At 38.9% G+C, this 26,564-nt stretch overlaps 1 protein-coding gene across 1 annotated transcript in view; it reads right to left on the minus strand.

Moving 5' to 3' along the window:
• Positions 1–22,194, minus strand: part of LOC134612198 (atrial natriuretic peptide receptor 1-like) — a 180,584-nt gene extending 158,390 nt beyond the window's left edge. Inside the window, exons 1-3 of the mRNA XM_063456550.1 lie at positions 22,129–22,194; positions 21,582–21,684; positions 2,524–2,656 (exon numbers count right to left, since the gene is read on the minus strand). Coding sequence (XP_063312620.1) covers positions 2,524–2,656; positions 21,582–21,684; positions 22,129–22,194 — 302 coding nt within the window. The remainder of the gene's footprint in view (positions 1–2,523; positions 2,657–21,581; positions 21,685–22,128) is intronic.
• Between the last annotated feature and the right edge of the window lie 4,370 nt (positions 22,195–26,564).

Consider the following 26,564-nt stretch of genomic DNA (forward strand, 5'->3'; position numbering starts at 1 on the left):
CGTCATTTCTATTACAACCTCCCAAACCGAGTAGCAATCCACAGAGAACAGACGTGGTTCGAACACCTCTGCATAGCCGACTCTGGGGTAGAGGGTAGAGTTTCAACTATCTACCAACAACTGATCACAGGTGATCACACACGGAACACTGCGTTTAAGAGGCAATGGGAGGAGTTGACGGCTAGAACGTACACCGAAGCACAATGGGAACAGATACTGATCTTACAACACAAAAGTTCCATAAGCACCAAGTATCAGGAGGTCAACTTTAAGCTACTCTCCCATTGGTACAGGACCCCGTCGCTACTGCACAGAATATTTAGGGATACCACAGATGTCTGCTGGAGGTGTGAGTCACATACTGGTACCCTTAGGCACATCTGGTGGGACTGTGCAAGGATCAGGCCATACTGGGAGGACGTACGAAGGGAAATAACGGCTATCCTGGGAGACCTACCGGACTTTAGCATAGAATTGGCTCTCCTTCACTGCACGGAAAGCTCGATAGCCCAATACAAACGATCAATATTGAGGCACCTGCTGAACGCGGCGAAAGCGTCTATACCGGTTAGATGGAAACAAACCCAACCACCGACAACTGCAGAATGGCTACAGAGAGTGGAAGAAATACACACAGCCGAGGCGCGGTACGCGGACCTACTAGGGAGGAGCACCAAACACGTCGAAATTTGGACCCCTTGGTATGTCTACCTATCACGACCAAGACATGGAGGGTCTTAGCGCACGCCACAACTCCTGGGGATTGGGGGGTGCCTGGGCGCACTCTGACACATGTCGCTCTCCACACTCTTCCCCCCCCCCCTCTACCCTCCCCACCCTCCCCCCCTTCCTCTTCCCCACTTACTCCATCTCTTCTACCTACCTACATCCATTATGTTTACTCGAGCCCATATGACTTCTCTGAAGGGCATCGCTGGGGCGGCCTGACCTGCGCCTGAGGAGGTCGGGGCGGGGAGGACCCGATCATGCTGAAAGTACGATATACCGCCATGACACGAAGTGATGCTTACTGGCTTGAATCATTGACCTAATAAACTGTCGACTGACGGAGGTAATAAGGAACTGAACATATGGAGAAAATAGTCTCCAAAATATGACTCCTTCGACCGACGGGAGGAAGGGGATGTAGCACCAGATAAGTGACATCATGGGGCGACACAACCCACACCTGACCAGCGGGTTACACTATTAGGCAGACACAACCAAGCTTCTATCTGTCACACACGTGACCCGTGGAACAACTCCGTACCCGAATTCTTGACCATATAACGATCCAACCTACCAAGCGACCAATTTCCCTTCATACACTCAACCTCATAACCCGTAGGACAGGGGTCTCTAATGATGGTCGAGAACACTCTCCTGCTCCACCTGTCACATAATTTCGATACTGAAGCTACATCCTTCATTTAAACTGTCCGATTTATAAGCACAACTCTCCAGAAGACCCTTAGAATAGGGTTTGGAAACGGCTCTTTTTTTTTTTTTTTTTTTTTTTTTTTTTGCATTTAACCAGTTATTGTTACTGTTATTGAAACTGCTCTAGCTATGAGACAAGCACCCGTCTAAACTTGTTACACTTGTTTATAGTCTATTGATTGACAGCTTTTACGATGCTTGACACATGTGAGATTGCTCAAAAACGATAATGCCTACTGTTTACACTATTGATGTCATTGTTCAACTTGTTTTACAACGCATATATGATGTAGTGGGATAAGCATGTGTTACAGCACTCACTTGAACATCACAATAAAGAATTTACAAAAAAAAAAAAAAAAAATAAAGTTTAAATTTTTTATTGATATAGGGATACTTTTTAAGGCACTGTATCCAACAGCATTTAAATACTGCTCTGTTGGAACGTACTCCTCACCCTGCTTTTTGTCTGTCTATTGGGTTCCAGATCCTAAGATTCATCCAGGCTCAATAATTATATTGTACCAACAACCTTACCAGCCGGCTGGGTAGTTGCCCTTTCATAAGGGCACAACCTTAGCATTGTATGTGTGTTTTTTTCATTATCTAATAATTATGCACACCTGATATAGGGTGTTGATGTCATTAGACCACACCCCTTCTCATTACAGAGATGCACATCACCTAATATGCTTAATTGGTAGTAGGCTTTCGAGCCTATACAGCTTGGAGTAAGATAACATGCATAAAGAGGATGATGTGGTCAAAATACTCATTTGCCTAATAATTCTGCACTCCCTGTATATGCAGCGGGCCGCGCGGCAGGAAAATAAATAATGTAACACAGGTACTGTGAATAACCTATAAGTTGTTAAACTCCAAAAAATGTCCCATTAGCAAGGATTGTCAGGATTTTCTTTAAAAAAGCAAAATAGTAATATGTTGCAATGGTCAACCCTTTGATTTTACCCATCATTTGAAAAAAAAAAAAACTTGAATAAACAGATGAGTGTTAAAGAAAGCATCTCAATGCTCGTTGGAACATACAATCACATACGGTAGTTAGAAATGCATTTGGTTTACCTCTGAGAAAGGATCCTATTTCTGACTGCAAAGTGATAAAACTCATCGGATGCAGAAACTGAGTAGGTGACATCAAATGTTTCCCCACTGAATGCTTTCTCGGGAGGCCTATGCACCCATGACATCTCAAGACCTAGGGAAAACACAGAAGTTTAATTAGTTGCTTAATAGAAAAAAAGGCCTGGAAGAAATGATTTGCAAATAACTTAAAAATCTGAAACCAAAAAATGTAAACCTTGTCTGCCAATTACCGTATATACTCGAGTATAAGACGACCCGAATATAAGTTGACGCCCCTGATTTTATCACAAAAAACTGGGAAAACTTATTGACTCGAGTATAGGACTAGGGTGGGAAATGCAGCAGCTACTGGTAAATTTCTAAATAAAATTAGATCCCAATAAAATTACATTAATTGAATATTTATTTACAGTGTGTGTGTTTGTGTGTAGTGTGTGTATATAATGAATGCAGTGTGTTTGTGTGTAGTGTGTGTATATAATGAATGCAGAATGTGTGTGTTTGTGTGAATGCAGTGTGTTTATATAATGCAGAGTGTGTGTGTTTGTATGAGTGTGTGTGTATATAATGCAGAGTGTGTGTTTGTATGAATGCAGTGTCTGCATTATACACACACACACACACACTCATACAAACACACACTCTGTGTGTATATGATGCAGAGTGTGTGTGTGTTTGTGTAGTGTGTGTAAACTGGGTGGGGGGTATTTTTATTATTATTATTTTTTTAATATTCTAATTTTTTTTAAAAATGTAACATTGTTATTTAAATTATTTTAATCTTTAATTATTATTACTTTTTTGTCCCCCCTCCCTGCTTGTTGCCTGGCCAGGGAGGGGGGCTGTAACATTCCCTGGTGGTCCAGTGGATGGGCTGTGCAGTGGGGGGGGGGGGGGGGGGGGGCTGGCAGTGAGCTGTTACTTACCTTTACAGCAGCTCCTGTCAGCTCACAGTGTAAGTCTTGCGGTATGCGTGCCGCGTGGAGCGCTCTGACGGCCGCGGGTGTCGCAAGGCTTACACTGTGATCAGAATGGAGGAGCTGCACAGAGGTGAAGGGAGCTGACAGGAGCTGCTGTAAAGGTAAGTAACAGCTCGCTGCCAGCCCCCAACAGGACCGCCGGGCTTGTATAAGCCCGGCGGTCCTGGTCTGTATTATGGCAATGTAAGTTGCCATAATGCAGACCTTGACTCGAGTATAAGACGAGTGGGGCTTTTTCAGCACAAAAAAATGTGCTGAAAAACTTGTCTTATACTCGAGTATATACGGTATTTAACTTTTTATCAAACCCTGAAACAGAGTTTTTGAAAAGAAAGATAAAATAGGGAGACTGTGGTGAATACTACTTAGATATCATACGAATGTCTCTTTTTCCATATGTGATATAACATAAAGAGAATATGTACAATATACCCTTCTTCATTTTCAGATCTCAAGTACAAATTTCAAAAGTTTTGGTAAAAGGGATATTGGGTGAAGATAACAAGCACAATTATGTTTTAAGTTTTTATGGAGTTCCTGGGAAGGCTGGCAACTTTTGGGCTGGTGAACAAGAACAAATGAATGGCCATTTTTTGCACACAAAACTCATAGATCTGTGTGTGAATGATTTCGATGCATGCAATATATGGATTTGACAAATTAATCTAATGGAGTTGTGCAGACTTATCTTATCATACATCCATGCAACCTCCATCAGTATGACTTGTCCAGCATAAGAGTGCTTTCATGGAGATATGTGTAATCACAGACTACGTTTTCTGTTGGAGTGTTCCTTTAATTATTCTTAAAATTTTCTTTTGCATTTTTGATCTCTTGTTTAAATCCTCTTTACTGAGAAAACATACCAACACACCATTGGTAGTCCTTTTGCTCCCCTCTTTATGTTTAAGGCACATGTTGTTTTCTTTAGAATAAAGATTTTGCATCCTGATCTTTGGATTGAGGCGTATAACTTATTCCATATGGAGACGATTCAGCAATTTACCTTTATCTTTAGAATTTTTCTTAACTTGCATGTTTTTTGTTCAGTTTATGCCAAAAGTACTACCCAATGACACTAGCTCTTCTTTTTGGAATTGTCGTTATTATATCAAAATAAATGAATATCATCCATATTCATTCTTTAACTAAATACTAGTTTAGAGTGTGGTAAGCACATCAGGACTGTAGAACTTAAAGGAACACTCCACACCCATAGAGGACTTCAGATTGCTGAATTGCAATATGACCATCCATTTAATGGTCCCATTCATAAAAGTACCTATTTCGTTGTGAAAATAGAGCTGATATAATAAAACAAAATAGAAATTCCTCCCCAACTGCCAATCCAACAGCTGGAGAGATTCACTTCATATTTCCATAGAAGGGGCGTTCTGCTACAGTGTGCCTGCCTTTCAAAATTCCCCACAAAGAATTCTGGTTCTTCCCCTCCGTGCTGATGTAATTATCATTTTTTTATCTTCTAGTGCACACGTTTCTGCTGGCAGAGTTCAGGAGAGCTGTGCATGGTGTTTTACACAATGTTCTCCATTCCACTTGAACAAAAATCGCCCGAACTAAAGAAAGAGTGCGCAAGAGTGCGGAGTATAAAATATTCTCACACTTAAGAATAACAGTGTGAATTGAAAAAAATCCTCACGAACACGTAGTGACTTAGGGTAGCGCAAAGAGACTGAATAAAAACAGAGGCTTCTCAATGACAAGCCTTAGATTGGACAGTTCTACAAGAAGTCCATTCCAGAGAAAAAAGGGATGGGCTTAGACAGGGCACAGCTTTTGCAAGCTGTTTTAGACTACTGTGGTGAACACATGCATAAAAATATGCATGCACATATTCACCATGGCTACATGTACTAAGCTGTGGATTTTTTGTTTGTTTGTTTTACAGTATGAAGCATTCCTTTAAAAGTGAACTGTAACTTTGCTGGGAACATACTATTGACTAAACCACCTTTTTAAAATGTATCTTTTAAAGCATATTCACAACCACATAAAGTGTTGTACTGTATCTTGGAGTACATTTGAACATTTATTGTGTGTAGTGCCTGCAGCTAGTGATGTACCAAACGGTTCGCTGGCGAATAGTTCCTGGTGAACATAGCGTGTTCGCGTTCGCCACGGCGGGCGAACACATGCGCGGTTCGATCCGCCCCCTATTCGTCATCATTGAGTAAACTTTGACCCTGTACCTCACAGTCAGCAGACACATTCCAGCCAATCAACAGCACACCCTCCCTAGCAGACCCTCCCACCTCCTGGACAGCATCCATTTTAGATTAATTTGGAAGCTGCATACATTTTTTTTTATTATTTTTTTTATGTTTTTATTTATTTATTTTTTTAAAATTTATTTTTTAAATTCTTTATTTTTGTAGTGCATGGAGGTATAACAAATGAGCATGTGGTACCCCAACGGCATTCCTCATGCTTTTCAAGTAACAATTGTAACAATAGGGTATATGTTAATACCCTAGTCTGCGCGGAGCCCTCCATGGGTGAAGATGGATTAATTTTTTTTTGCGCTCAGGTTTTTTATTTTATTTTTAAGTTCGACGGGTATGATGGCTTTTTATTTGGCCTTTTTTGGGGCTGAAAAATGAAGATATTAGAAAAAAGAAGACGTTGAATAGTAAGTTGAATTTTACTTTGCAGGGTAGTAATTGTATTCCCCCCTCACTATTTTTAGGGTGAGGGGGGTAGGTAGGGGCTTTTTTATTTGGGTGTGTGACTAGGGGCTTGGGGACCCCTAGTCACCTTTGATGGGGGAGGGGGGATTTTCATTTAGGGCCCCAACCCGCCGCTCAGGGGTGGGGACCGGGGGGGGACAGTAGGTTCCCCCCCCCCTTATTGTTGTTTAGGGCCCCCACCCGCAGCTCAGGGGTGGGGGCCGGGGGGGAGGACAGTAGGTCCCCCCCTCTTATTGTAACTTAGGACCCCCACCCGCCGCTCAGGGGTGGGGGCAGGGGGGAGGACAGTAGGTCCCCCCCATTATTCTTTTATTGGGCCCCCACCCGCAGCTCAGGAGCCATGTTACTCTGTATATAGAGGGAGCCATGTTTACACTGTATATAGAGGGAGCCATGTTTACACTGTATATAGAGGGAGCCATGTATACACTGTATATAGAGGGAGCCATGTTACTCTGTATATAGAGAGGAGCCATGTTTACACTGTATAAAGAGGGGAGCCATGTTACTCTGTATATAGAGGGAGTCATGTTATTCTGTATATAGAGGGAGCCATGTTTACACGGTATATAGAGTGAAGCCATGTTACTCTGTATATAGAGAGGAGCCATGTTTACACTGTTTATAGAGGGAGCCATGTTACTCTGTATATAGAGGCAGTGGCGTACTAAGGGGGGGGCGGCGGGGGCGGTCCGCCCCGGGTACCACTCACTAGGGGGGTGCCGGGGCGAACTTTCGCAGGGGCGGCGAAATGCCGCCCTGTGTCTTGTGTAAAGGGACCGGCCGCTAATAAGACTATCTACCCGAGTTTCCCATCCAGCAGCAGCAGGGTCCTCTGCACTCGCGATCCGCGAGAGCGTTGCCGTGGGTTGCCATAGCAACACTCTCGCGGATCGCGAGAACGTTGTCAAAACAACGCTCTCGCGGATCGCGAGAACAGAGGACCCTGCTGCTGCTTTTTAACGAGCATGGAGAATACTGGGCCCCTCTAAACTGCCCAGTGACGCTGTGCCACAGGACCACCAGTCGAGGAGGACGGGAGGGACAGGTAAGTGGCAGCACTTATTCCACACAACATACACACGGCATCTGCACACACTCTACACACACTGCATACATTGCATACACTCTACACACACTGCATACACTCTACACACACTCTACATACACTGCATACACACTGCATACACTCTACACACACTGCATACACACTACACACACTGCATACACTGCACACACACTGCATACACTGCACACACACTGCATACATTCTACACGCACTGCATACACTCTACACACACTCTACACACACTATACACACTCTACAGACACTGCATACACTGCACACACACTGCATACACTGCACACACACTGCATACACACTACACACACTATACACACACTGCATACACTCTACACACACTATACACACTCTACAGACACTGCATACACTACGCACACTGCAAACACTGCACACACACTATGCACACACTGCACACACTCTACACACACTGTACACACTATACACACACTGTACACACTATGCACACACTGCATACACTATGCACACACTATACACACTGCATACACACTGCACACAATATACACACACTACACACACTGCATACATACTGCACACACTGCACACACTACATACACTGCATACACACTATACACACACTCTATACACACACTATACACACACTGCACACACTGCACACACTCTACACACACTGCATACACTATACACACTCTACACACACTGCATACACACTGCACACACTACACACACACTGCACTAACTATACACACACTGTACACACTATACACACACTGCATACACCCTATACATACACTGCATACACACTCTATACACACTCTACACACACACTGCACACACTATACACACACTGTACACACTATACACACACTGTACACACTATGCACACACTATACACACTGCATACACACTGCACACAATATACACACACTGCACACACTATACACACTCCACACAGTATACACACACTGCACACACTACATGCACTACACACACTGCATACACACTATACACACACTATACACACACTGCATACACTATGCACACACTATACACACACACACTATACACACACTGCACACTCTATACACACACTGCACACCTATACACACACTGCATACACTTCATACACTATACACACACTGCACACACATACATTTAAAAAAAATTGCAGTTGTTTTTTACATTTCAAAGTTGGGGAGGGGGTGCCAAATAAAGGATCCGCCCCGGGTGCCAAATGCTCCAGGTACGCCCCTGTATAGAGGGGAGCCATGTTACTCTGTATATAGAGAGGAGCCATGTTTACACTGTATATAGAGGGAGCCATGTTACTCTGTATATAGAGAGGAGACATGTTTACACTGTATATAGAGGGGAGCCATGTTATTCTGTATATAGAGAGGAGCCATGTTTACACTGTATATAGAGGGGAGCCATGTTATTCTGTATATAGAGGGAGCCATGTTTACACGGTATATAGAGGGAAGCCATGTTACTCTGTATATAGAGGGAGCCATGTTATTCTGTATATAGAGGGAGTTATGTTTACACGGTATATAGAGGGAAGCCATGTTACTCTGTATATAGAGAGGAGCCATGTTTACACTGTATATAGAGGGAGCCATGTTTACACGGTATATAGAGGGAAGCCATGTTACTCTGTATATAGAGGGAGCCATGTTATTCTGTGTATAGAGGGAGCCATGTTTACACGGTATATAGAGGGAAGCCATGTTACTCTGTATATAGAGAGGAGCCATGTTTACACTGTATATAGAGGGGAGCCATGTTACTCTGTATATAGAGGGGAGCCATGTTACACTGTATATAGAGGGAGCCATGTTACTCTGTATATAGAGAGGAGCCATGTTTACACTGTATATAGAGGGGAGCCATGTTACTCTGTATATAGAGGGGAGCCATGTTACACTGTATATAGAGGGAGCCATGTTACTCTGTATATAGAGGGAGCCATGTTTACTCTGTATATAGAGGGAGCCATGTTACTATCTGAGGTGGTTAACTATGATTGGCCCTGGCATGTTTGTTAGTCTGGCCTGCATGTTTGTCTGGCATGAATAAAAGTAGCATGTTTCAACTATATTAGTAGTTTGCACTGAAACATGTGCAAATGGGGAGTTTGCGGTTGTGCAAATGTACTGTTTGCGGTTGTTTGCGGTGCGTTAAACGGGGAGTTTGGTCTGTCACTGTGAAGCGGGCGTAACCCTTACACTACCTGATCGATATAACATCATACCTGATGTTTTAAAGCACGTTATTCCAAACAATTTAGGAATGTTAGGTGATTTATGCCCTTTATGTATTAAAACCAGACTCTGCATCATTACGTGTTGGATTCTTCATTTGATTTTATTTGTAATACCTTGCAAATGCATACATATATATATATACACACACACACACACACGGACAAGTAACATCTTAATACAGACCAGCCAGGGACTGCAAATGAGGAGGAGGAGAAATAGAAACATTATTTCTACAAAGGATTATTTCTACAAAGGACTGAAAAATGAATGATTAACAGGGAGCTAAGATAGAGATGCCAAGTTGCAGGATAATAAGCATGTACCTCTGCTTCTAATTTTATTTTCCACACCTCACAAATACACGTTTGTTAAAATAGGAAATATGTAAACATAACGTTACAAATTTTGTTGTCCTTTAAAATTTACACCTTCTTCAAAAGGCACCACCGGATTAAACTTTGGTTCAGGGCACAAATTAAACAAACAGGTTTCTATACAAAATATTGAAAATTGGGTTGATATAATGCTCAGTATTTCAGCAATTTACTTTGCTGTGCAAAACCGTCAATGTAAGCTTTTATAAATCAGAATTGTAAGGCTCAGTGACCACATATGTGGCATTTTAATGGAGTGAATATACAAATATATCTCAGTGTACCATCTGTTTGCAGTCTATTGTTTCCAAAGTGGCATGCAGTGATAATTTGCTTTTTGTTCAGCTTTTTATTATGATTATAGATGCTATGTCCTTTGCTTAATAAATTAACCTAATTCACTCAAACCTTTTCACTGTGATTAATTTGTGAACAGTAAATTCATTATATTGTTATATTTGCTTGCTAGAAAATAAATAACTTCATTTATTAAAATTGATTACTAGACCAAAAACACATCAGCACTCATCCTTCAGGTTCAACATGTTTATTTGGTGCAGTGTGTATGCCTTGTGGTCTAACAAAAACAGAAACAAAAAAGTTTAAATGGAAATCTTCTAACAGGTAAATATTTAGTCACCGCGACAATTCAGGCTTTTTAAAGCAATGCCTACTGTACACCATATCTATACAATATAGAATGCACACCATAACCACTACGAGTAGTCAAAAATAAAATTTTATTATGTACATAAATAGTACTACCATGAAAAAATACAAAAAGTATAAATACACACAAAGACAGAAGCAAGGGCAGATACAATATTGCGATGATACAATACCAAAAAAAATTCTAACCAGCCTCAGGACAGAAACACGAGTTACCCCTCATCGTTTCGGCACCAACGGGCTGCCTTTATCAAGGCAATAACATTTTATTTTTGACTACTCATAGTGGTTATGGTGTGCATTCTATATTGTATAGATATTTAGAAAATTGGAACATTAGAAGGAGTGTTCGTATGGTTTGCACCTAACTATTTGATGTATTGTTGTCTCTCCATGTGTTTTTGGTATGTGTACTACTGTACACCATAACAATGTAACAGCATAAAATAATACCTTTATGTTAGATAGCGCAGGAAGGAGTGTAATGCAAAATCACTAGTACTGAGAGATGTAAACTAAAAAAGGGAGACACTGTTCTCCTTGAGAACTACAAATGATACTAGAGGACAGATGATAACTCCCACTACTGCCAGTTCACATGAAGCTAGACTCTGATTGCCAATTGAAGTACAATATCATAGAGCCAACTAAAGTAAAATATAGAAGTTTAAGTAAGCCCCAGAATCTATGAGGCTTAAATAGGAATATACTTAGAGTTACTATGAGAAACTCGTCTAATATATATATATTTTTTAAAGGGTCTAAAGATGCTAGTAGACTTGTGTATTTGGTTTCAAACTAATTGTAATTCGTGAAAATTTTGGAAAATTTGCGATTTGCATAAAATACCGAATGCCAAAATGCTATATGGATAAATCAATGAACAAACTGTTTTATTTGTTTCATGATGCAGAGTTCAGCCTGTGGAACACAAAAAAGATGATTGAGGAAAAAAAATTGATAGTGTGATGGGAATCCAGCATGGTCAAAATTTAGTAGGCCAAGATTTCCATGTGGCATATGTGTGTTGTGTCAGTTAGTTAGCTACACATAGCTAGGATACTGTCATCAATGTACTGAGCATGTGCAGGAATGCAGGAACTGAAATTGCACTTATTTCCTTTGTCTTGGATGAGCCATGTGGTTTGACCAGATGTACAAGTCTATATTCTGCTCATTGATTGGTTAAAGGTATATGTGGGTGTAGCTATTAATGGGAGGAGTTATAGTGCTATATAAGGAATGTACACCATGTGTTGGGCTCTCAGATATTTTTGGAACAGGAGTTCATCTGAGGCCCGATCGGTATGTTAATAAAGACTTCTTACTTCCTGAAGACCTGCATCCATTCTCTGTGTTTGGCTTCTGCTAGTTTATTCGGTAACAATAGTTTGAGGACCGTCTCTAAATGTTGATTGTATTCACAGTTCAAATAAGGGAAAGAACAGAAGGAGTAAAAAAATGTATATATTTTTATGTTAACAATCAATACAACGGAGGGCACGCAGACAAAGACATGTATAGATTACAGTTCAAAGGGGAGCTCACTGGAAATTCATTGTTGTCCTTCAGGGCTTAGTCAATACACTATAAGGTAATATAATACTGGAGCACACTATATAAAAAAAACAAATAATCTTTATTAGAAAATCTCAAACAATGAATCCATTAATTTGCTCAGAACCAGAATATATTCACAAGTAGTATAACATATTAGCAAAATCTACCAAGCAGGTAATCACCATACCTATCAATAAGCCAAATTTAAGCATAACATAATAGCGATAAAGAAACATAAAAAATAAATTGGATTACATACCGAATAATAGACATACAGTAGTATAATGAGAATAGAGGATCCCGATACCAAAATAACAACAATGCCCCCGATGTTTCGGCCAAAGACCTTTCTCTGTTTAGTGGATTTTTCTAATGTGATATACCACGTGTGAATATATTTTAGTTTTGAGCAAATTAATTGTTGTTTAGGATTCTAATAAAGTTTTTTGTGTTTTTTTAAGTAGTGTGCTTCTGTATTATATTACATTATACTGTACTATATTTATATATTATCAGGGTTGCTCACTAAAGTATGAATTCAAAGTGAATTCCAAATGTTAGGGCAATGTAGCTTAATGAAACAAATGTGATGTTTTAGTTTGGCTTTTTTAGCAGTGCATTTTCAATTCAAATTGAATTCTCGACAATTCTCACATTAGTGTATAACGATGTATCTAATTAATGAATATATAATATATAAAAATTGCTGCCGATTTTTCTTGTTGGTTTATTTTTCACTGTGCCTCCTTTTTTCACCTCTTTTGGACACTTCTTTAACTTTTGTAATCCAAATGGCACGAACATGAACCTATCGGCGTGTTGCAAAATATTTACACAATATTGATATGTATGTATTTTGAAGTACACGGACTGTGTTTTTGCGTAATTTTGGTTCATCCGAATAATTTTTTCTGAAATGATTACATGGATGAAATTTGTTCGAAACTAAAAGCCATGTAGGCAAAATCTGATCGCACCTCGAACAATGGTTATTCAGGGAGAATCAAGCTTAATTAACCACATTTTTTTTGCAATGCACAAGTCCACTAATGAGTTTGTGAGGATTCCTGCGGCAGATGGCTTTTGGCTGTATTAAGAAATCATTTTGGAAAACTCTAATCCTGCAGGTTGAAAAAACAAATAAATTAAATGTTTTTACCATATTTAACTGCTTCTTCTGCCATGTGCTTTAGTTGTGCACAAGCATAGCCTGGATACATATGTACAGTCAGGTGCACCAAAGGTTTAGAGACTTGCAGCTTGTTGACCAGGGTAGTTAAAGGGGCAAAAGAAGCCTATTTTTGAGTCTCTTAGTAGTAGTGAAGGGGTTATTTGGTCCTGTATGTGTGTGTATTCCTCTCTCTAATAGGTTTTAGTCGGACCTTTCAATGACAGTTAAGGGATTAATCAGTGTGTGTGTGTGTGTGTGTGTGTGTGTGTGTGTGTGTGTGTGTGTGTTTCTCTTAGTGTCATAGAAGGGGTTGATCAGGTTTGTGTGTGTCTATCTCTTTCAATGACATTTAAGGGTTAAATCCCTGCTTTCACCTCTAATTGCTAGAGCTCTCCTTAATGTGCTGGAACCAATTTTAGTGATCCCAAGCTATTTCACGAACTCCTTGCAGCTGCTCAAACCAATAATCCCAGGTGTCTCCTGTAAGTCCGCTGGGGCCATTTTTAGTGGGGTCATTTACCTGACCGCATTTGGCTTTAGTAAATCTGCAAATTACCAATGCATTCAGAATGCAGTCATTTTCACCGAATTTTGTCCATTTGAAAACAAAATCCATTTTAGTGAATGACCTCGTAAATATTTTGCAGAATGCTGTACAATAAGCCAACATGGCTGCAGACAGTTAGAGAGACTACAAACAGGTAGTAATATATTTACTATATGCCTGCCTGTGTGTCCTCTCTCTCCGGCCTCCGGGTTGCTCTGTAGAGATTTTAGTATACAAAAAAATACAGCATATTAACCCCTTAACACAGTTACGGTGTTCTATGCCGTCCCTATTATAATGGACTTTAAAGCCGTTGCGGCAAAATACACTTAGAATGACATTCTGTATATATCTATCTATATATAAAATACAAATAACAGCAAATATATATATAAATAGATAAATATATATAATTACATAAATGATTACATAAGTATACATGTAGAATTTAAATACATATATATGTATATATATATTAAAATTCGACATGTATATTTAAGTAAACTTTTAACATAGTTATGTGATTTTACCAATTCAAATTTGATTGACGTACCTGACAACCCAGGCAGAAAGTGCAGAGAATTCAATTCACAACCCTGTACATCGGGGGCACTGTTTTACGCGGGAGAGTTCGCTGAACATAAATATTAGTGTTTCAAAATAATAAATTGTATTACAATGATGATATTTTCAGTAAAAGTGAAATGTTTTGCATTTTTTACACACGAACGGCACTTTTACTGACAATATTATTGTTGTAATGCGTTTTACTGTTTCGAAACACTAATGTTTGTGTTCAGTGAAGTCTCCCAAGTAGAACAGTACCCCCTATGTACATGTTTTATGGTGTTTTGGAAAGTTAGAGAGTCAACTATAAGGCTTGCATTTCATTTTTTTCACATTTAAATTTGCCAGCTTGGTAATGTTGCCTTTGAGACCATATGGTAGCCCAGGAATGAGAATTACCCCCATGATGGCATACCATCTGCAAAAGAAGACAACCCAAGGTATTGCAAATGGGGTATGTCCAGTCATTTGTAGTAGCCACTTAGTCACAATCACTGGCCAAACAATGTTTGTGACTAAGTGGCTACTAAAAATGACTGGACATACCCCACTTGCAATACCTTGGGCTGTCTACATTTGCAAATGGTATGCCATCATGGGGGTAATTCTCATTCCAGGGCTACCACACAGTCTCAAAGGTAACATTACTAATCTGGCAAATTTCAATGTGAAAAAACTGAAAAATGGAATGTGCTATATTTGACCCTGTAACTTTCCAAAACACTGTTTATGGGGGGTACTGATGTACTTGTGAGATTTTACTGAATACAAATATGTGCATTTTATTGCAGTAAAAGCTAACAGTATTATGACATTTACAGCTAAAATGTCATGCGGAACTACAATTTTTTTTTTCAAATCTTAATTTCTCACAGTTTTTTCAAATTTTGTTCAGAATACATTATGTTTCATATAAGAATAGTTTATGAGAAATTAAAGCCCAGTTTCTCCTGAACAAAATGATATATAATAAGTGTGGGTGCACTTAATATGAAAGAGGTGAATTACGGTTGGACAGACATATAGCGCAAATTCCAGATTTTGTTTACATTTTTTTTATCAGAACGTGTACTAGTGACTTCGTTCTGAAGGGGTTAATGAAGTGAAAACCTATCAAATGCTCTAAAGTTGTAGTGATGCCACTTAGTGTTACTTTACTCTTCTAATTTCAATATTTTTCATATTAATGTAACAATAACTTTACATTTATGGTTAGGATAGAACATTGATGACAATAAATGTAAATATATTGAAATAAATGTATTTGAATTAAATTGGGTGCATGTTTTATTTTAACTTAACTTCTTTTACCTTGGTAACCTATCTTTTATCTCTATACATCTAGTTGAACTTTGTAACAGGGTATAATCAGGATGGCTTCAGAGACAGTCTTCTCAGTGTTATATACGCTATCATTGAAGGGTTAAATTACACTGTTTATTAGGTTTATTGGCACTGTTTCAAGGAATGTGAAGTACAAATTTATGATACTGTCAAATTCAAAACCACAATGGATACAATGCAGAATCCCTGCAGAACAGCTGTAGAGGACCACTATAGGCATCCAGACCACTTCAGCTTAATGAAGTGGTCTTGGTGCCAGGTCCATCTAGGGTTAACCCAGCCTGCTGTAAACATAACAGTTTCAGAGAAACTGCTATGTTTACATATGGATAAAAGACAGAGATAAAGGATGGCGCTAAAAATTATTATTATAGAATATCATATATAAAACCAGTGCAGCACACAGAAATATCCACCCAAGTGTATAGTCACTAGATAACACTTACATACATGAATAAAACGAAAGGAGGGCGGTGGTTGCGCACACAATTAATGATATCCTTAGTCTAAAGTGAGATCCCTAGGTTCTGTAAACATAAAAAACCATCATAGGGTAATACATCTCAGACTAAATACAATATTAGGAAAATAATATTGTATTTAGTCTGAGATGTATTACCCTACGATGTTTTTTTATGTTTACAGAACCTAGGGATCTCACTTTAGACTAAGGATATCATTCATTATGTTTACATATGGGTTAATCCAGCCTCTAGTGGCTGTCTCATTGACAGGCGCTAGAGGCGCTTCCGCTCTTCTCACTGTGATTTTCACAGTGAGAAGTCGCCAGTGTTTATAGGAAAGCATTGAGAAATGCTTTCCTATGGACTGACTGAATGCGCGTGCGGCTCTTGCCGCGCATTCGCATTCAGCCGGTGACGTCAGAAGAGGGAGGAGAGCCCCCAGTGCAGAGGGAGCCCGGCGCTGGAGAAAGGTAAGCCTTTAACCCCTTCCTCCCCCTACAGCCCGGCGCGAGGGGGGCCATGAGGGTGGGGGGTTTATTTTCCTGGCACTATAGGGGTCCTTTAAGCAGAGCCTGGGCCCCATACAGTATTTCAAAACTACACCCAGGACTCACAGAATTCCTGTAGAAATAGCCTTAACCATAAGTAGCATTTCTGGATAATCATTTAAGAATACATGGACTACTTATTTTCCATATTTCTCATTTAAATTGTATTTCTGTCTATCTCCATCTTGTACAGTATTACTGCTTAATTGATGGCTATTGCACCCTTAATCCTTAACTCTTGTTTAGCTAAAAACATTTTTTTCAAGTCTTAGTGTTTGGGCTCAAAGCCTTGTTAATTTATGATGTCCCCTATGTATGACTTTCACCTATCTGATCTCTGCCATTCCCTCATAACCTTAAATTTAAATTCGTTCTCATCTGCTTTTTCTTTCATTTGTTTGTAACATCTCAATGCTTCCCCACCCCAATCTGTCTTATCTAGCCCTAGATTCTCTCCTATAGCCTGGGCCCCATACAGCATTTCAAAACTACATCCAGGACTCACAGAATCCCTGCAGAAACAGCCTTAAGCAGAGGTAGCATTTCTGGATAATCATGGACTCCCAGAGTAACGTATCTATACTTATCCAAATGTGTCTCTCGCTCTCCTAAAAGAGCCACACTCCACTCTCACCTCCAGCTCTGCTACTTTTACACCTTGTTTGGTGGCTGACACCCTTGCTGCCCTGTTGTGTATTTGTACCCCACCTCCTCTAGACTGTACGTTTGTTTGAGCAAGGCCCTCCTCTACCTATTGTTCCTGTGTCACTGTGTAATTGTCTCATTTGTTGTAAATTTCCCCCTTTCATAATATTGTAAAGCGCTGCGTAAGTAGTTGGCGCTATATAAATACCTATAATAATAATAATAATAATATCTCTTTATCATATCCCCTTATTTTTGTGTATGTTATCTGCTGTGTTTTTGTTACTAAAAATAAAATACAATTGTACAATTGTGTAGATTTACAAAGAGAAAAAAAAACAGCACATAAACTATTACAAATGTTAACAGGCCTTAGAAGTTAATGAAGACTCTTTTAAAACAAACGTAAAATATATATGTAGCTTTGTTTAACCCCTTCAGGACGGAGTCAATAGTGCACGTTCTGATCAAAACAAAACGTAAACAAAAACTGGAATTTGCGCTATGTCTGTTCACCCGTAGTTCCCCTCTTTCATATTATATGCACCCACACTTATTATATATCATTTTGTTCAGGAGAAACAGGGCTTTAATTTAGCATTAACTATTCATATATGGAACATAATTCATTATGAATAAAATTTAAAAAAAATGTGAGAAAATAAGATTTTTTTTACATTTGTATTTCCGTCTGACATTTTAGCTGTGAATGTCATAATACTGTTTTACTGCACAAAAATGCACATATTTGTAATCAGCGATGTCTCACGAGTACAACAGTATCCCCCATTAACAGGTTTTATGGTGTTTTGGAAAGTTACAGGGTCAAATATAGAACGCTCCATTTTCAAATAGAAATTTGCCAGATTGGTAATGTTACCTTTGAGACGGTGTGGTAGCCCAGCAATGAGAATTACCCCCATAATGGCATAGCATTTGAAAAAGTAGACAACCAAAGGTATTGAAAGTGGGGTATGTTTAGTCTTTTTTAGTAGCCACTTGTTTGTGACTAAGTGGCTACTAAGAAAGACTGGACATACCCCACTTGCAATACCTTGGGTTGTCTACTTTTGCAAATGGTATGCCATCATGGGGGTAATTCTCATTCCTGGGCTACCATACGCTCTCAAAGGCAACATAACCAATCTGGCAAATTTCAATGTAAAAAAAAATGAAATGCAAGCCTTATATGTGACTCTCTAACTTTCCAAAACACCATGAAACCTGTACATGGGGGGAACTGTTATTCTCGGGAGACTTCACTAAACACAAATATTAGTGTTTTAAAACAGTAAAACATATTACAACAATAATATAGTCCATAAAAGTGCTGTTCGTTTGTAAAAAATGCAAAAAACTTCACTTTTACTTAAAATATCATGGTTGTAATACAATTTACCAATTTGAAACACTAATATTTGAGTTCAGCGAAGTCTCCCGAGTAAAACAGTACCCCCCATGTACAGGTTTTATGTTGTCTTGGAGAGTTACAGGGTCAAATATAGTGCTTGCAAATTAAATTCTCAGCACTTTCTCCCTGTCAGGTATGTCAATCAAATTTTAATTAATCAAATCACCTAATTATGTTAAAAGATTACTTAAATATACACGTAGATTTTTAATATATATGCATTTATAGGTATTTAAATTCTACGTGTATACTAATGTAATCTTTTATGTAATTATATGTATTTATCTATATATATATATATTTGCGGTTATTTGCATTTTATATATAGATAGATATATATAGAATGTCATTCTAAGTGTATTTTGTTACCAATATATATATATATATTAATAACAAAATACAGTTAGAATGAAATTACATATGTATATATAATTTATATTACATTTTGTTTCAATATTTTATTTATTAATTTTATTATTTTATTTATTTATTATTGTAATTATACGTATTTATATATATAATATATGTGTATATATCTTTTATATATAGAATATATGTATATTATATATATGTTACGTCATTCTAAGTGTATTTTAATACTAATATATGTACTTATATTAGTATTAAAATACACTATGTATGACGTTAAATATATATAATATACATATATATTATATATATAATATATATACATATATTATATATATATATAAATACATGTAATTTATTTTATAACCTGTCTAATAATTTTTTTTTATACTTCCCACCAGCAGGGGGACTGTCTGATATTTTAGACAGTCCCCCTGCTGGCAGATCCACAGCCAGCTATAGGGGGCCATGTGATCGCTCTTTGAGAGCGATCACATGGCCCCTGGGGGCCTGATTTGCCGTGGGAGGGCTGCCTGGGCTGTGAGGCAGTCCTCCCGAAGTGGAGCGCCGGGAAGGTAAGTATCCCGGACGCTCCAGGGCTCAAAGCCGTTACGGTGTGCTATGCCGTCACAACGGCTTTAAAGCCCACTTAAAGCGTGACGGCATAGCACGTCGTAACGGCGGGAAGGGGTTAACTATATGGCACCGAGCTACATAGCCCTAAAATGCACAATCCACACCTCAGTCAGAATAGCGCATCCCTTTAGCCCTGCAATTGTAATTATTACTGTTATTGATAAACTGCAATAATTACATTGCAGGGTTAATACCACCACTAGAGGTGCTTCGGGTTGTTAGGCGACTAATGGCTGCATGAGGGCATCCAGGATCAGCTAAAACCCGATAGGCAAGCATTGATTCAGTGCTTTCCTATGGGATAGTCCTAATGGAAGCACGTGCATGCATATTAGGTCCTTAACATTAGCTGACATCGGGGCAAGAGGAGCAGAGGCGGAGCCTGACCCTGAATTCAGGTAAGTGAATCTGCGCAGCGAGGGGTGCGTTAATAAGGTGCACTATAGGGTGCTATAGTGCTAGGATTACAACTTTGTGTTCCTAGCCTATGGTTTCCCCTTTTACAAAGCAGTAATGGTATACAGATTAGCCTTGCAGTCTCAATTAACAAAGCAGGAGATAGTCTAAATATAACACACTGTACAATAAAGGAAGTTTGAAAATTAGAACTTTCTTTACAGGAAGTGTGTAGGGAGGCTGTGTAAGTCTGCGGCATGGGAGGTGTGGCTAAGACTGTATAAGAAAAATGATTTAACTTTTAAATGGCAGAGAATTGATCTGAGATACAGCAGTTGCATAGTCTATACACCAAAACTACTTTAAAACGCTAAAATTGTTTTAGTGCTCAGAATGTCCCTTTAATGTTAATGCATTCAGGATGGTGACTAAGACATATAGGTTAATAAACTATTAAGTTATAACTATCAAACCAGTGCTCAACTTCAAAGAAGCAGGAGTTTTAATGGCCATATCACTGGTATATTTTACTCTATAAAGGTATTCACTAAAGTGAGAATTGCTGGGAATTCAAAGACAATGTCAAATGTAAGACAAACAAGACAAAACAGAAAATATTCTCCAAGTCAATTCAGTTTTCAGTTTGGCTGTTTTGGCCTTATATTTAAAATTAACTTTGAATTCATGGCAATTCTCACTAGTTAATAACCTTAATAGAGTAACATATCAGTGGTATAGCCATTAAAACTGTCCCCTATTTCAAAAAGATGTATGCTTTATACATCTTTTTGAAATAGATGTATACGGTTAATGTATGCTTTCAGGTAAATGAAGCTGGTGTCAGTGCTGAACCAAATATCCTGTAAACAGAGGTTTGTGAGATGTGCTCAACTTTCACATTATAACAATACGAAGGACAGGCTTTGTCCAAAGGTACGAGTAAATTCCAGCCTTTAAAATAGTATCTTGGTTATTTATATTTATGTAATATTTGCATATTGTAGGGCATTCAGTATTATTCACTAAATGGGGACTATGTGGGAATTCATTCGTGATTTTTAAATTTAGGTTGGCATAAATCTGTAACTTAATAATGTTTGCAACTTGACTAATTTGGTCTAAAATTTAAAATCTACTAGTAATTTTTGACAATTCTAAGTTCTAGTAAAAAAAATATTGAATATTGATCTTCATGACGCATTTAAAACAACCAGACGTAAATTCAGACTGAAATATCTCTTTTAAATTTGCACTTACTTAAAAAAAAAAAAAAAATTACAAATCTCCCCAATAGCCTGGGGCATCATATCAATCTCACCTCCACAATCTATCATGTTAACATCATCAGGTTTTTCCAAAGGCCAACAGTCGTATTCTGTGTTATCCAAATCATGCCATGCTAAAGTAACGCCAAACCTGGACTATATTAAAAGAAAAAGGAAAAAAAAAGACATTTTGTTATAAATAAATATATTCTTTTTCACCATTCACAATTTTTTTTTTTTTGTAGTTAAATTAAGGTCTTAATGTTATTTTATTTTCTATTCTAAACAATCTCCTAATCGAGATATACGGTAAGTCTAATACCTTTAATGTGCTTACATTTGGAAATATATTTCCTTTATTGCTTCCTTTTAATTTTAACGAAATGTTCTAAAACTAAATTTCATTTATAAATAGTTTTGAATAACAATAATACTTTGAACCCAACTGACGGTATATTCTTTAATAAAATGTAGTTTTATGTCCTCCAAAGAGATCAGTACCACTCGACAATGATCAGTTGTGTGTTTAAATCTATACTCTACTTGCTAGATACAAACAATGTCTATAATACAAAGTTTCACTAAATTGCTGTCACCTACCAGTAAACTTCCAATCAGATGGAAAAGAAAAATAAATAAGTTGCAGCTTTTCATGGCCAACCACATTATTGCATCCCAGTTCTATGTATTTACTTTTAAGTCTCAGGGGAGCGATATTGTAATGATGCTGTGCCTGAGATTCACAGCCAGATGTGATGCTGTTGCTGCTACTGTAATTTCTCCCTTAGGGCTGGCTATGGGATAGTGAGGGGAGGTGGAGTGGATGAGCTCAGCTGTAAAATCAATTTGCTTTCAGGGAATAGCAATTGAAAGCAGAATTTCACATTTAGTTTGAGTGCCATCTAGTGGCTGTATTTTTTAATACATTTTTCAACCAAGTTGTTTGTATAGCCAAGGAAGATTTTTTTTACTATTAATATCATTTATAAAGTGCCAACATATTCCACAGCACTGTATCACTGTGAAAAAAGACATACCAAACAAATTCAAAAGGAAAAAAGGGGTCTTGATCCAGAGCACTTTACAATTTGTGAAAATAGAACAACAGACTATAGACAGACAGTATAAACAGATTGATACAAAGAAACAGAGGGCCCTGCCATTGAGTATACAGTCTAGCAATTACAGTACAAAATGCTTACTAAGATGGCTTGTGAAACTAAAGGTAATAATGGGTTTGCAGGGGGTATCTTAAGTTGATGGCCAGAACTCTTGTGACATAAGTAAATACTGAATAGCTTGTGGGTTGTTAAATTGTTGAAAATAGATGCAGCTGAGGAACATGCTATAATAAAATAATGGGGAAGTGTGGAAAGGTGGGTTTAGTGGTAGAACATTTTTAGAGTTTTTTTCTGAGGAAAATCAGGGTGCAGGCATGAATTTGGAGAAATAAGGAATGCAAAGGAAGCCACAAACTCACTTTCCCAGCAGGTAGAGGAGAGTGTTGTAGTAAATACATTGATAAACACAGATCTGATCTGCACACATCAAACAATCCATAAGACTTTCTTTTCCTACAGAAATCTCACATTTGCACGAAAAAGCAAGTCTTATGGCTTGTTTGTTGTGTGCAGAGCTGTATTTAACAATTTATTTACTATCCACTGACTTCAGGAGGAAGGAGTTTCCATTCACATTTTTCCTCACCATAATTCTATTGGTTTGTGCTCCAAAAGTAACGCCAAGCCTCAATAGTAAGCCAGGCAATAACAGAACAGCTGTCCATAAATGAATTACTGGCTTTGCACCTTTTTCCGGAGTTGTATTTAAAAGTTGTATACTGCAGATATATACTCCAATGAATAGTGTGTGTGTGTTTGTGTATATATATATATAAAACCAAACAGTTCCTTGCACTCACGCTTTGAGGGTTTCCAAATGCCGGGTGCACATTCCCTGGGCTCCCAAATGTATAATCCAAGTATAAAGTTGGCTGCACTCCGGTTGTATGTTTTGATCCTGAAGTAAGTCCCAGGAGGGACTGAAACGTTGATCGTTTTTATTTTGTTTATTTAATAAATATTAGAATTTTAAAGACCGGAGTGCAGACAACTTTATACTTGGATTAAATATATATATATATATATATATATATATATATAGTGAAAGAGTGTTGGGCATGGTGGTCAGGGGTGTATATCTGGCACCCTCACTTTTACGCAGTCACTATCCTGACATGTGGGTAAGCACATGCAGCCCCATGGAAAGTTAAAGGATCACTATAGGCACCCAGACCACTTCAGCTCATTGAAATGGTCTGGGTGCCAGGTCCATCTAGGATTAACCCTTTCTGCTGTAAACATAGCAAGCATACTGGCACCTTTTCTGATCGGAGAACCCCAGAAGGCTTTCTATGACCTGGAATCAGCGCAGGCAGGGGTCTTCTCCAAACTGAAGGCTGAGATCCTTGCAAGACTTGGTGTCACTATGGCAGTTCGTGCCCAAAGATGTCATGCCTGGACTTTCAACCAAGAGAAACCTAACCGCTCCCAGATGTTTGACCTGTTACATCTTGCTAGAAAGTGGCTATGTCAGGATCGGGACAGGGATCCAACACGCAGAGTACAAACAGGTAATAGGTACGTATACCGGACCTTAGAATGGCCGGACTAACGTAGGTAAAAGTAAAGAATGGTCTAGAGACAAGCCGAGGTCGAAGGAACGAGAGAGCAGGTAAGCGAGAGACAAGCCGAGTCAAGGGTAATAGAGGTAAGCGAGGTATAACAAACAAGCCGGGTCAAAACCAAAGAGACAGAATATAACAAGAGCACTGAGTGACTAGACAAGCTAGAACCACGACAGGGCAATGAACAAATGTAGAAAGCCCTACTTTATACCCTGGTTCCAGATAGGTAATCACGCCCCCGACGAGTCCTCATTCGTGCTCAGGACTTGATTGACAGGTCGGGACGGGTTGTCGTCATGACGCCGGCTACTGAGCGCCGCGTCATAAAAGGAAGTGGATACCTCGCGGCCGGCGTGTAAATGACCGGGAGAACCGCGAGGAATGAGTGATTCAACCCTTTTGGGAGGAAGAACGTCCAAGTGTCTCACCTCCTCAGAGGTAGAGACGACAGGTACCCTGACAGGCTACAACCTGAAATAAATACGGCAAGCCACATCATAGAACTTCTTGTGATGGACAGATTCCTGCGGGGCTTACCTGCTTTACTGCGTCGATGGGTCAGCCAGAGTGATACACAATCAGCCGATGAGTTAGTTTGGTGAAAAGATATGTTGCTGCAGATGACAGACAGTGGCTTAACAAAACAAAGTCTATGCAGAGAGTTAAGATCACAGCTGCTGAAAGACCTGGTAAGATTTTTCAAGGTTTTGGAGACACAGAGGAACAAGAGACATATTCTCAGAGACGCCATAGGCTTATGCCTAGAAATGTTAATCCTGGAAAAGGGTCTAGGTGGGGGACAGATTATAATATTACATGTTTCCGGTGTAATGAACTTGGACATAAAGCTATAGACTGTCCCTTGATTGTAGAACCTATGCAATGCAATATGATTAATCAGGATATACAATTGTCTTGTCTGCTGAATCATATGGAATCTGCTGTTGCCAACTGAAGTTACAATCCGCAGATATGTTCTATAAAGGTGAATGGGAAAGAGGTTAAAGCTCTATTAGACTCCGGAAGTATGGCTACATTGATAACAAAATGCCTTGTATCTGAAGCCGATGTTGATGCATTTCAGAAAATAGGTATTATTTGTGTTCATGGTGACAAACGTGAATATCCTACAGTTTTGCTGAAATTTAAAAGCCTTTTTGGTACTGTGAATAGAGCGGGGGTGGTTGATAAATTTGCTTATGATGTGGTGTTGGGAAGGGATTTCCAGCAATTTTTAGACTTGTGGGGGTCTCCAGGAAAAGTAGCTCATGAGTGAATAGCAAATGATGATGATGATTCTGGAAATGTGTTTCATTTTTCTGACATAGAATGGGAAGGACTAGGCATAAGAACAGAGAAGGCTGAAGCCTCACGTCACATGCCAGCTTTAGTAGGAGATGACTCAGGCCACGATAGTCAGGAGTCTGATAATGATCAGGATCAAGGCATTAACTTGCCTGACTTAGAAGTCAGTCCTGTTAACTTCAGGAAAGCACAATGGGAAGACCCCACTCTTGCAGAGGCCCGTAAGAATATCCAGGCTTCTAATGATGATCCAGTACAACTAGATAGAGCCCCTTCACATCCTTACTTTGAGGTACAGAATGATTTGATTTATAGAGTGGAGAAAAAGGGGATGGATGTAGTAAAGCAACTACTTGTGCCTAAGCCCTTCAGACATACAGTCCTAAACTTTGCACACAGCCATATATTGGGGGGACATTTAGGCATAGAAAAGACAAAAGAGTCTTACAGAGGTTTTATTGGCCTAGGGTATTTGCTTCATTTGCAAAATATTGTTCTTCTTGTCCTGAATGCCAGCAAACTGCCCCTTTTAAGGCATACCGCAGTCCTCTGGTACCATTGTCTATAATATAAATACCTTTTGAGAGGGTTGCAATGAACCTGGTAGGTCCTCTGGTAAAGTCTGCAAGGGGGCATCAGTATATATTGGTGGTTTTGGATTATGCTACCAAGTACCCGGAAGCAGTACCCCTACGTAACACGTCTGCGAAAGACAATAGCAAATAAGCTCATGCTCCTGTTTAGCCGGGTGGGCATACCAAAAGAAATTTTGACAGATTAGGGTACACCATTTATGTCTAAAGTTACAAAGGAGTTATGCAAACTACTTCAAATTAAACATCTTAGGACCTCTGTATATCATCCCCAGACAAACGGACTGGTAGAACGGTTCAACAAGACCTTAAAAAGTATGTTAAGGAAAGTAATTGACAAGGATGGTTAAATTGGGATTGCTTACTACCCTATCTAATGTTCTCTATAAGGGAGGTGCCACAAGCTTCTACGGGCTTCTCTCCTTTTGAACTTCTATATGCCCATCATCCCA

Source organism: Pelobates fuscus, chromosome 5 (genome assembly GCF_036172605.1).
Source record: "Pelobates fuscus isolate aPelFus1 chromosome 5, aPelFus1.pri, whole genome shotgun sequence".
Classification (NCBI taxonomy): Eukaryota; Metazoa; Chordata; class Amphibia; order Anura; family Pelobatidae; genus Pelobates; species Pelobates fuscus.